This window comes from Nymphalis io, chromosome 12, assembly GCF_905147045.1.
Source record: "Nymphalis io chromosome 12, ilAglIoxx1.1, whole genome shotgun sequence".
Taxonomy (NCBI): domain Eukaryota; kingdom Metazoa; phylum Arthropoda; class Insecta; order Lepidoptera; family Nymphalidae; genus Nymphalis; species Nymphalis io.
Window position 1 is genome coordinate 4,433,987 of NC_065899.1, and position 13,249 is coordinate 4,447,235.

At 31.9% G+C, this 13,249-nt stretch overlaps 1 protein-coding gene across 2 annotated transcripts in view; it reads left to right on the forward strand.

Moving 5' to 3' along the window:
- Positions 1-13,249, forward strand: part of LOC126772302 (lysine-specific demethylase 3B-like) — a 137,852-nt gene that overhangs the window by 118,392 nt on the left and 6,211 nt on the right. For both annotated transcript variants that reach the window (XM_050492594.1, XM_050492595.1), the window contains 2 exons: positions 7,301-7,778; positions 13,008-13,200. In XM_050492594.1, coding sequence (XP_050348551.1) covers positions 7,301-7,778; positions 13,008-13,200 — 671 coding nt within the window. The remainder of the gene's footprint in view (positions 1-7,300; positions 7,779-13,007; positions 13,201-13,249) is intronic.

Below are 13,249 nucleotides of genomic sequence, written 5' to 3' on the forward strand. Positions count from 1 at the left end.
CTCCACAAAATGGCTGCCGGAGGCGCGGGCGCGCGGTTCAGCACAGTCGTGACCGCCTGGAATCCACGCGTTCACTTCGAACCCTCATCAATTATGCATGAATGCGGCCGAACGCCAATGTTTACTCTCCATGAGACAACAATTTATTGCGTCGTGCGGTTTTCGACAATCGATCGTCCACTAGATTCGTACTACCCTAATTTGTGTAGTAACTACCTAGATAACCTACAGTTCCAATAACAACAAACTATTACCGTCATTTCCGGTTTTTGAGGACTGGATAAAAAGTAAAGTGCAGCAGTTCCTTACATGTTTGTTTTGATTTGTAATTTAATCAACGCTAAATTACAACGTTAATATATAAATTATAAAAAAAATTTAGAATACTAAAAAAATAAGTAAATTAATTGTGAATGAAGGAGTGACCTACAAATCTGTATTATACTATATATCTAATAGTTTTTTTATCGTTTTGTTTATTATTACCATATCGCGCGTTCCGTGAGCCGGCGGAACGTCCATAAAATGTCATCATGATTCATAGTTATTGCATCACGCTGTGGGTCGTCAAATTAATTCAATCGTAATATCAGCGTCTACGCCTCCGTACGCAGCTGTGTAAGCTATCGATAACGTGAAATAATAAAATACCTCATTGTATGGATCAATCGCGTATTTTGCTGGGTTAGTAAGTCTAAAGTGAAGTTGGAATTTTATAGTCATTGTACATATTCCAAGCAGCGTATCTGCTGTCATGAAATTGCAAGTTCTCTACATTAAAACCTATTCATATAATTATTTTTAATAATATTGTCCCTTTCACGTTGTCCTAACTATATATATATATATATATATATATATATATATATATATATATATATATATATATAATTAATAAATAAAACACAGCTTTGGCGTGTCCTTGATCAGTTCTTGGAGTAGACAAAAAAAGGCTATAAAAACATTTGCTCACGCTCATTGTCATATCTCAGTTATTAGCATTATTTAGATAAAACATTGTTCAAACAAGGCATATAGTGGGATTGTTATCAGTACTGCAACCAGGTTATCGACTGCCATGTTTGCGTTTCCTATCTTCGAATTCTTAGTGTAAATTATCTAACATATCTATGTATAAAACACATTGTACGATAAACGCTTATTTTAGGAATTAGCATTAAAATAAGCGTTATATAATATCGCAAAGCACACACGGATAAAGTCGGTAAACTTTAGTCGCGGATAGCAAATACAATCTCGAAGATTATTTTTCTTATTTTATCTTAATCAAATTACGTACAATATAACAGTGACCAAGGAGACATGAAAAATAAAATCGATATCGTATACAGTTAATTTAGGCAGTTATTTAAAAAGCGGGTTTCAGATGCATTGTATGTGCAAATTACACATAGCATTAGTTATTCGCATGTCACCGCTAACACGATTAGCACAAGGCCAAAACAGATACACGACCTCCTTGCATGTTTTTAGAAAAACTTCGTAGGCAAGTTTATCGGTATGCCGCAGCCAATATACAAATATACTTTAATACTTAGTATTATAAAATATTATTGAGAATAATATAATTATATTAATAAGAATTGATTAAATAACACTTCAAGGCTAATAAGTGGAACAATAAAACAAGCTTGAAAACATAACAGGGCAGATAGTTGGTCTTGCATTTATTATTATTATGGCTGAATGTAATATAAGTATATGACACTCAAGGAATTCCTGGGGCTGTGCCAAATCGTTAGCAAGTTGTTAAATACGCATGGCATGTTGGTCAACGATCGATATTTTGTTTATGTTCTAAATTGTGCTGACTTAAATATAGACTGGTATTCTTATTAGCTTGATTACCACGCAACTCTATTAACATCAAAATCCTTAGCACATTTTGTATAATGTCTTCCTACTAATAATAAGTAATTAATACTCATTTTTACCTATCAAGTTTCATATGTATAAACTATAAACAATATAATTTATATATTCTAAATGAAAACCAACAAATGCACTCGGGGAATTAGGTTTTAAACAATATTTTCACTCGTTAAACCACAAATTTTTATTAATTATTTTATTCATATGAAATGTCACGAATGCAATTTATTTACCATTATTGCACAACTTAAAACCTTGATTAAATAATATGTATATCATATACGTTTATTCGTTAATCGATAAAAATCAGTTAATAAAACAGATAAAACAAGGAGTGGTAGTATTTGTCCAAAAACGATAATTATTATAATTACGAAAATCCAATAATAAATAATACACGTTCACTCGTGATATTTATCAATTTTCTGCAGAAATTTCAATTTTTTTTAATATTGAATTAATATAATCACACTATAGATAAAAAAATGATGGTTCGATCGTTATGTGTCGTAATAGTGATATTATTATTGATTAATAAGTTGCGTCTATATCTAACTAAAAACATTAATTTTTCAAGTTTCATTTTAGATTTTGAACGATATCCATAAATTGCTTAATTTATGTACTTATAATTATGTAAATTTAGAACGTATATCGCGTATCGTGATTATCGACATCTGCCCTTCCTGTTGTGTTATAGTAGGTACAACTAGCCTATAGTTTGATAGTGGATACGACGGGTGCTACATGCATTGCCGTCAGGTGCGCTCTGTGTTGAGCGAGGGGAGCCTCCCTATTTCCATCCCTCGTCTCCTGCCCGCCTCACACCCGCATTGCCGTTCACTTGTTGCTACGTTGTGCTACGTCGTCGTCGTGAGACTGGCGCGGTCTGTTCCCCGTCCCCCGCTCCGCCGACTACCACTTCCCCGCGTTTCAGTTCTTTGTGCGCTATCGAGGCTTTTGCACGTCTGATTACAGTGCGCTCACAAAGATCATTTTAGCATAGTCGTGATCTTTGTACATTTATATAATACATACGTATACATAGCCGACTGGAGTTGTGTGTGTGCAGGTTAACGCCTGGTTGCTTTGATTTCCTGACCGCTTTCAAGGACACAACTAATTGGATTGCTTTTAATTTTCAACGGTCGTCGAGGATCCATGTTATAGCCTGGATATTTTTGTGATTGTGACTTTGAACTATGGTGATTGGCTCGTTTTATTAAGAATTGTGAGAAATTGCACGACTGTGTTTAAGTGCGGAAGAAGCTATTTCAGTTATTCAAGAAACATTAAGTGTTTTTGATACCACTTTCGTCTAGTGAGTATTATTAGTTATTTTTTTTTTTAAATATAAATTTAATAGTTTTTTATTACAATATTTAAAATGAACACTCGAAAAGTCTACAACCTGAACCGAAACAATGTATTAATTCTAAAATGTCCGTGGAATAAATTTAAAAAAAATAGTCAATAATTTTGAGACTGAAACTTTTAGTAGCCTCAACGAAGTCATTTCATCATCCGCGTGTATATAATAATTATAGTTAAACCTTAACCTGTATAGAAAGTACCTTAATGCCTTCGTTGATATAGTACCTATTATCTGAAGCGACGTAATGTAAAGTTGTGTAGTAGTTGACCTTTAATCGAGGGTTATCGAATTGGCTCCGACCGACTGCATTGTTTGCGGCTAGCGTGCCTATCGACTCATAATTCTTATCACGATTGTTTATTAAGCTTTCTACTGACCCGCACTCCATATTGTTCTAATTCTACATCATTATTCATTGTGCGACATAATATCGCTAGTTGATGTAATTAGGATTTCACTTTTCGCCTATGTTCATCAATTCGTTTTAAACAGTACATTTTAATATTATACGGGTTCAATTATTTTACTTAGCCCACTGGGGTTTTACGATAAAGATAAGATGCTTATATAAAATCTAACCTGATTTGTTCGTTACTTTAATGTGGTGACTCAATTCTTAAGTAGGTAGGTAAATACGCAGTTAGTTCTCCAGTGTATATCATTTAGCTGATTATTTCCATTAAAAGGCACATACTTTATTAATTATGACAATACGAACTTGTTTATTAGTAGTGTTTTAAGCGTTTTTTTTTAATATATAACATTAAGTCATTTTCTATTCTAGTCATGCTAGATCCGTTAAATAGTGTAGTTAAAGTTAAATTAATCAGTGTCAAATTAAAATGCTTATAAAGAATTTTAATTACAACTCTAAACGGAATATGCAATCTAGAGCATCCTTCTGTATTTTTTTTACGTATAACAATAATTAATCAAATAGCTGTCCTTACATTAATATAAATATACAAGTTACAAAATATATATTTTTATTTCAACCAAGCGATTAATTTGAATGTTAAAGACGCCAAAAAAGGTTGTGAATTCAAAATGTATGCAGTAATGTATTGCGCAATTACCTACTTTATGCGATGCGGTCGTCTTGGAATCGTGATGCAACTACGAAACCATAATACCTTCAAGGTAGTGCAATACCAGTCACGATACCCGATACGTTGGCCGATCACGATCACTTTTTGTAAAGTTAAAAACACGCTTAGGGTGGAAATTAAACATGGAAACTTAGTATTTTGAATTCATCCAATTATTAATCATATGTTTAAACTTTAATATAATCTTGTTCAGTTAAAAAGTTATGACGCTAATCATTTAACCCTCGTAATACAATTTTAATAGCAATTTAAAATTATAGAGACGAGTTACGTAATCTGAGTAATGTCGAGATAATTGCTTTACAGCTCCAGAGAAAGCTTGGTCACTATTAAACATCCTATTAAGTAGCGGTTATTGTCCGAGTGGAAGTGTTCATTACACGCTCGGCGTGGCTGTACGCTCTAGTGGTTTTAACGAGATCTCTACGTGAGTCAACAAACACGTTTCGATATCGCATAGCGAATATTTGAATTGTACTGTCGGATAAAACAATGTGCATTTCATTAAATTTCAACCATGTAAAAAATATGTAAAACTTTTCAAGTCACATTCTTATATGATATTCGACTTTTTAATATTTATGTAATCTATATTATTTCATTTTTCCCTTTAATTTAATCAAGTTTATCGTGGTTTTTTGCATTGTTATAAAACTAGGTGATTGATTAATCGTTTCAACTCTCGAAGTAGTCGTTATTTGTGAGCAATTATATTACATTGCGTGTGTATTTTTAGATACGAGTTGATTTTGACCTTTTAACCTTCCATTTAAATTAAGGCTACTCAATTTTTATTTGTGTTCATTTATAATACATGCAAATGATTATCAATAAGGAAATATTAAAAGATTATGTTTTAAATAGCAACAGATATGAATACATAATCTGTTAAACATCAGTAAGATTATTCGTTTTAAGTATAAGTTGCCATCATAACGAATTTGCGTATATTTACATTGCCATTTTAGTAAAGCGCTCGTAAGTCGTGCAATAGTAGCGTGTCTTCACTCTAGTTTTACCCTCATTAATTCAAAGGCGGTCAGAATTCATCACGGCCACTGCTTGTTCAGAGCTCTCGGCAATCTTAAGTGTAAACTTTTTGTTTCATACCATCTAATGAAAAGTCCTCGCCGGGCCCCGCCTAACCGTTTGTCTTGTCAATCAGCTGCCGTCACGCGGTGAACGTTGCTGCACTTCCCCAAGAGTTATTTGTTACCTCATTGTACCCAGTCGCTGATCACTGTCGCATTGTCTCGTCGCTTTTGTTTACGGCCATTCGCATATAGATTCGTTTGCAGTATAGTATGCATTTGGTGTTCTATCATTGGAAAGATAAAAGTAAACAATTTCCTGTTATTTTAACAATTGTAATACTTTAATTATTATTATTATATTGTAATACTTGTTTATTACGTCAGACAGTTTATTTTATTGGCACGGTATTAAAAACATTCGTATAAGTTAACTAGATTACTTTTTTTGTTGGCCCCTTAATAAAAAAAATCATATAAAACAAATATTTTAAATAGACCATTTGCATTTAGAATTATGCCAATATAATAAAAACCTGGGATACAACACTTCATTCAGTGGTAAATGGATTATAGTTTGAAGAAAGTACGAAAACATCGCAACGCTTACACAAGTATAAGTAAAATCTTGAGCTTTGACCCATACACCCGTGATAATGGTTACCAGCATCACAAACAAGATCGATGGTCGTTTTCTCCGTTTGTTTGTTAGTAATAATTATTTATGTATGCGATTATGTAAATGCGCTTCGTCGTTAACAGCTTCTCATTAAAATTCCATTGTCGTTCGTTTGACACGCAAGCATGTCCTATTGTGTAGGTTTCGGGTCGAATTTTATATTGCCAACGGATTTTTTAATTTATTTGGTTATGATATAATTTTTTAATAGTGTTTTTTTATTCTTGTTACTTAAGATATATCTTACAAATTACATAGTAATTTTATATGCTTATTAATTCTATTAAATTACAATTATTAATAGAGGAAAGAAAACAACGTTTTCTGGTTGGTCACCTATTTCGCAATCAATTTTCGAAGAATTTATTTATTGGAACATTTTGCCTCGTTGTTGAAGCATGATAGTTTTGTAAGTTTGTTAATAATTAACACCAAGCAAATGGAATTTTTAATGCGTCAGGATGTCCGTACTCTGTCACATTGCCCCTGTTCTGGTTTTTCGCCAAACTTCATCGCGTCATGTGTTACTTGGCTCCATATTTTGGCGATCGGCCAGTCATTCATTGACACGCATAACTTCGGTAACACATTTTTACTCTGTGCTAAACACGTCTCCCTGATTGTCATCTTTCTCTTCCGGCTTTGTAGCCCGAAACGTGACTTCGATAGCTAATGCTTGTCACGTCGAACGAAACCGACATTGAGAAAGTGGTATGCAATCGAGAACGTTTCATAATTAATCTGTGATAACGACTCTTCATATATTGTTATTCCATAAAAACATGATGTCATTTTGTATATTGAGATATTTGTAATTTAAAACTATGTAAATACATACTTCAATCGTTAGGTACTTGACATTTAAATGTTGTTTTTAAATTTAATAAGTACCTACGGGTCAGCTGTTTTATTGCAGTCGTTATTTTTATTTGATATATTAAACCGGCAGTTTCAGAATACGACACATTTTTGCAAACGAGTGGGCGTAGTGTGAATGAGCTAATATTGGCCGCTGTCCAAACGTGCTCGGATCAACATGCCGAATTGCTGACGTTGACCATTTATCAGTCGCGATGTTAAAATGAGAGTTGTATCATATGTATTATTTGTATCAATCGATGCTAACCAATTTAATTTTTGAAATAATGTTGAACTGTGATAATAGATAATTTATAATATAGATTCAACTAACTTTTCCTTTTTATTGTTACAGGTGTCGCAGAAAGTGTAAGTGCAAGTGGTGATGTGTTGGAGATCAGTGACGAAAACAAGTGCGTAAAAGAGGAGGTGAAGGGCGAAGAGTGCGCAAACAGTGGTGGTGAAGTGAAGAGTGAAGTGAGTGCGGGCGCGGATGGTGTTGGCAGCGCCGTGGCCTCCGAGGAGGACGACTGTGTGATAGTGTGCGCGCGCGATGCGGACGATCGGTCCGACTCCGGCGTGAGCGGCGTGCGCTCAGGCGGGTCGGCCAGCTCGGTGGAGGAGTGGCGCGGCATGGCGCACGGCTACGGCGGCGGCCCACCCCCGCCCCTGTTGCACCTGCCTCCGCCGCCGCCACACTCGCTCTATGCGAACGAGCTGCTGTGGAAGCAGCGATATCAACCACCGATACATCCGCCGCTGCACCATGCCATCGCGGACGATTATATCGCGGCCGCCACATACGATAGAGAGAGACATGAAAGACTGTTACGGTTTGTACTCTTACACAATTATTGCTAATTCACTGTTCATTTTTTAAGCTCTAACATTAAATAGAATTAAATTTCTTTCAATGTATCTGTTGTTAGGTACTTTGACAATAATTTCCCTAAAATTTATACCTTATTTTCTATTATCATTTATTTAGTCTACAGGTGCCTTTTTACTTTTTTGAAATTTAACAAAGAAAAAAAATTACGTTTCTTTTTTGAAGTATTAATTTTTAAGATGTACATTTTTTTATAAAGCTATTTACAATTATTTAATAGCGTTGATTGCAAACCTTCTCCTCAAAAAGAGGAGAGGAGGCCTTTAGCCCAGCAGTGGGACATTCACAGGCTGTTACGGATTACGGATTACGGTTGATTGCAACTTTCTCCGAGAGACAACAATACAACATTTTTCGTCGTTGTTTATGCAAATTTAATAAGTAGCGAGCGTTTAAAAGTCAAATTAAATCTAACTTGGTAACCACAGAGGAAGGATGACTTCCGCAGCCTATTGTTATGCGAAACGATTCAAATAACTTATTAATTTACATACAATAGACAAAAAAATACTCGTTTATTCTATAGGAGTAAACTTCTTGTTATTTCAATTTGTATATGTGAGAACATTTTTATAATTAATATATATATATATATAAATATATTATTTTGTAAATTCTTTGTTACGGTACTCCTGGGACCTTCTCTTCCTAATATATCGGATTGTACTTTGCTTTGAAATAAAAACTGTTGACAAATGACAATGACAAATGAATCTTTATTTATATATTTTGCACCATGTACAACACATTTACATGTACACATTTCACACATAGAATTTTCTGGGTTAATATAATCTTATTAATTATTTGTTCAAGATTATTACATTTAATCATAATTTTCATTAAATTAAAGGCTCATTATATGACGAAATATGTTAGTCATATTTTTAATAGCAGTAAAAATAATATGTTATTGACCGATAAAAATATGATATATGGTAGATTTATAAGATACCTATTTTATTAGATTAGGAAATTTATTTATATACACAAGAATATTACGTGTTATCTTTAACTAACGATAAATACATTACGATTTTTAAAACTTTCAGTGGGAAAATAATAAAATCTTCATTCATGCTAAGTATAATTTATTATTAAAATTCATAGAAAAGGTATGATTTATAGATATTTGGTTTTTTTCGTTTGTATGAAGGATACACTATTAATTTTTTTAACATAGTTATTTTAAATAAAAACAATTAATTTCCGTTTCCTTGCAAACTGTTTACAAAATATTACTTATTCTTTATTTGAATTATGTTACTATTTCAGCGTGTTGAAATAAGCATAATCATTGTTTACAGTTAAATTAAATCATACGAATTCACAGATTTTTCTTGTAATTGTGTTTTAAATAAAAAATAAAAAATTATGATCGCCACCATTTTACTGGAGGAGGTAATAATAAGGCTTTTATATTTTTGAATAAATATTTGTATATTTTTATCATTTATCAGTTAAAGATAAACGTTTATTTTAAAAGTTATAAAAAATAAGTATATACTTTATCTTTAGAGGAAAAATAAAGCAAAAATCGTATGAAATGTGTTAAACGTGTAAGTAAATATAGACTAGAATTAATTCGAGGTTGATTACGTCAGAGCTGGAAAGTTGTTTGTAGTTCAAGGTTAACGACACCGACGAGGTTTTTGTCAATGTCCACTGATATCGATTTTATTTTCAGATAAAATTAAATCTTTGATTGGACTTTATTTTTTGTGTTTATCTTGATGAATTCTTATTACTGTTAATACTTGGACCACACTTTGTTAAATGTAATCATTTATTTCGTAACAACATTTGTTATATATACATAATAGAATTACGTATTATATGACTCATAATTAAAACTAATGTAATAAATTTAAACATTTACTAAAAATATAATATAAAAAAAATATAATGAATTCAATGTTAAATTGTGTTTAAATTTAAATGGTAAACTTAAAAAATTGGTCAAATATTTGACTTTAAAATTAGAAATTGAATGTAGCAATACGCGCTTTAAACTTAATAACGATTTAATTGCCCTAGTCGTACTAAAATTTAAATTCAAATTGGATTGGTAAACTGGTAGACTTGCTCATTAAAATATCTTTAAAATTATATATCTAGTATATAATAGTAGTTTATTTCGAACGTGGGTAAGAAATAAAAACTCTAAGGACGGCCTAATAAAATTTATTGGGTTTTTCTGTCACAAAATTCTCAGTAGGAGCCCGGAGTCTGGAAGTTAAAAGTGTGTACACTCCCGTGCCTCGGAAAGCACGTAAAGCCGTTGGTCTTGCGCCTGAACTCTTTCCGGTCGTGTCGGATTGCCGTCCTATCGGATTATGAGAGTTAGGGAATACAGATTGCACCTGTGTTTGCGCACACACTTGTGCACAAACACAATATGTAAATTAATTAATATAAAATTAATATAAAACTTGTAATATTTCCTGCGTAGTTGTTTAATCTATCTTAAAATTGGCCGCCGTGGCCGAAATCGATCTGGAGGACATATTATAATAAATTTTAATATTCTTGGTAAATTGATTAATATGATTTTGTCACTTAATAAAAACTTCAAGTGATAAATGAAATATATCTATTAACTGAAATTATTTTATAAGGAAACGAGAATCCATTATATAACAGGTACAGGTATTCATATTTCCAACATTGGTTCTCTTAAATCTTTAGAGGTAACTTCCATGAATCAAAACAAAGTTCCTAAATTATAACAATACAGTTGCTTGTTTGTTTACTTAAAAAATAAAAAATTATATAATCATGTTTATAAATAAATATTTGATATTATTTTTACCTTGTTTATTTTTATTTTGTGTCTAACATGTAATTTTGGGTTGTTATTGTATGTATATGCCAGTTTCCTCATTCGTTCGGGTCATAATAAAACAAGGATTCAAAGGTTGAATAAAGTCCAATGTATTTGTTATTTAATCATTGCATACCTTGTTATCGAAATAGTAAAACAGTATGATGATAAAATAAAATAAAAATGCAATTTTAATACAATTGGTTGAAAGTAATAGAAAGATTGATTTGATTTCAGAATTTTTACAAGTGTTACGTTGTCTAAAAAGAATATTCTAAATACTTATGTATTCATACGTCTATGACTTTGGAATTCTACAAACCGTCAAGGTAAAACTAATTTAAAAAAAAATTTACAACTTTCATTTTTTTAATCTGCCATGGACATCAAATTAATGATTAAATATAAACTTAACCTACAAATTACCATAGTTAAATATTTCATGTTATAACGAGTAGATATTATTGCGGAAACTATTACGTAATTTGTTTGGTCGTGCACGTAATGACAGACGTTATTTATCGTTTCTGTTCGCACCATTAAAATAACCCCTCATAAAGGATTTTTATAGTAAAGTTTAAGGAATATTTGCGTAAAGATGCATTCGTAGCAATATTATGAAGATACTTCGAATTTCTTTGATTATTTACTTAAATATCGATATTAAAAAAGTCTTATTAGGTTGTAAGGTAAAATTTATTTATTAAATTCTTGGTCAGGAAATTTCCTATAAATTTCAATATATGACTTTAAATAAATGATGTCAACAATGTCGCAAGTAATATCAACGAAGTTAAACCAAATTCAAAACATTTTCTTATTATGTATGTACTAAGCCGAGATGGCCCAGTGGTTCGAACGCGTGAATCTTAACCGATGATCGTGGGTTCGAACCCGGGCAAGCACCACTGAATTTTCATGTGCTTAATTTGTGTTTATAATTCATCTCGTGCTTGACGGTGAAGGAAAACATCGTGAGGAAACCTGCATGTGTCTAATTTCATTGAAATCCTACCACATGTGTATTCTACCAACCCGCATTGGAGCAGCGTGGTGGAATAAGCTCCAAACCTTCTCCTCAAAAGGGAGAGGAGGCCTTAGCCCAGCGGTGGGACATTAACAGGCTGTTACTGTTACTGTATGTACTAAATATTTATGCTCACTTCTGTTGTATCATAAACAACTCTGATATGCTGTGGGAACGCTTTAGGTACAATCGTAATATCTGCTAATGCTAATTCAATGATTGAATTTACTTAACAAACATTAATAAAATACTCGTTTGTATGTGCATTTACTACGTAAACAAATGAATCATGAGACGTCACTAATAACAGTTGATTCATAAGACCCACATAAATCGATTTACTTATTACACCGTTTTAATTGTCATTTTGTCCCATATACATATTTATTTTATGCTTCTCTGAATTGTACTCATAATTTAATGTACCTTCTTTAAAGTATACTCTTTATTGAAAATATATTAATGATTATGTTTTCTTATAGGCGACTTGTATGTTTATATATATTATAAAATAAATAATTTAAATGTACCGTATAAGAATAGTAGTTTTCTCTCTTCTTTTGGGGCTAACTTATTATCTTGGTATGTAGCACATATAAATTAATACGATATGTGTGTGCTATCGAGTGTAATGTATGTTTTGTGTAAATGGCGATGGAAATTATTCGAAAGACTGACTGCTACTCTTAAGCAGCATTTAATGCTTTACAGTATTATTTAAAATGATACTTTAATTTGATTTCATTAAATCCGTTTTTTAAATATTCAGTAAGTAAATTTCGTTTAATAGCACTTTAAATAAATCCCACTTAAGTCGAAAAATTATTTACCTAAAAAGTAAATATTGTCTGTAACTCTATGTTAGTTGTCAATTTCATAAAGTATGTCAGATTTGAAATAGTCGTGTACTCGGACACGATGATTATTAGCAAGTAATAAATCCGTTCTATTTAATTTGAATAATTGTTTATATGCTTTTTTTGTAAAACATTTTAGTGTAGGACGTGTCTTATCTTAATTTCATATATCACGCTCGTCTTTTATATCTATCTTATCAAGCGATAATTTGTCATCCAAGTGATTGAAAATATTCTTACGGATAAAAACAAACAATCGGGCTTGTTTCATTTCCATAGTTTTGTAATTGTTTATAATTACAAAAGTATCTTAATCGCGCATTACTTTTGACCTTGACCTAATTCTTTATATTCTAACTTTTCTTTCTTAAAGAAACTATCAACATTATATTTGTAAATGTTATATAATAAGATGTTATGTTTTCTTTTGTTTCATGTCTTTACTAAACTTTTTATCTTTCGCAGAGAACGGAGGGATCAGGAGCAACGGGAGATGCTGGAAAAGCAACAGAAAGAAAAAGAAAGAGAACGAATGGAGAGGGAACGGGAAAGAGAAAAACAAGAAAGGGAAGAGAAAGAGAGGAGAGAACAAGAAAATGCTGCGTCAAAACTAGTTTCGAGGCATTTTGAGGAATCTCTCAGGCTAGCAAATCAAAAGGTTCATATTATTTAAATGTGATTTTTTGTATTGGTTTATATAATGTAGT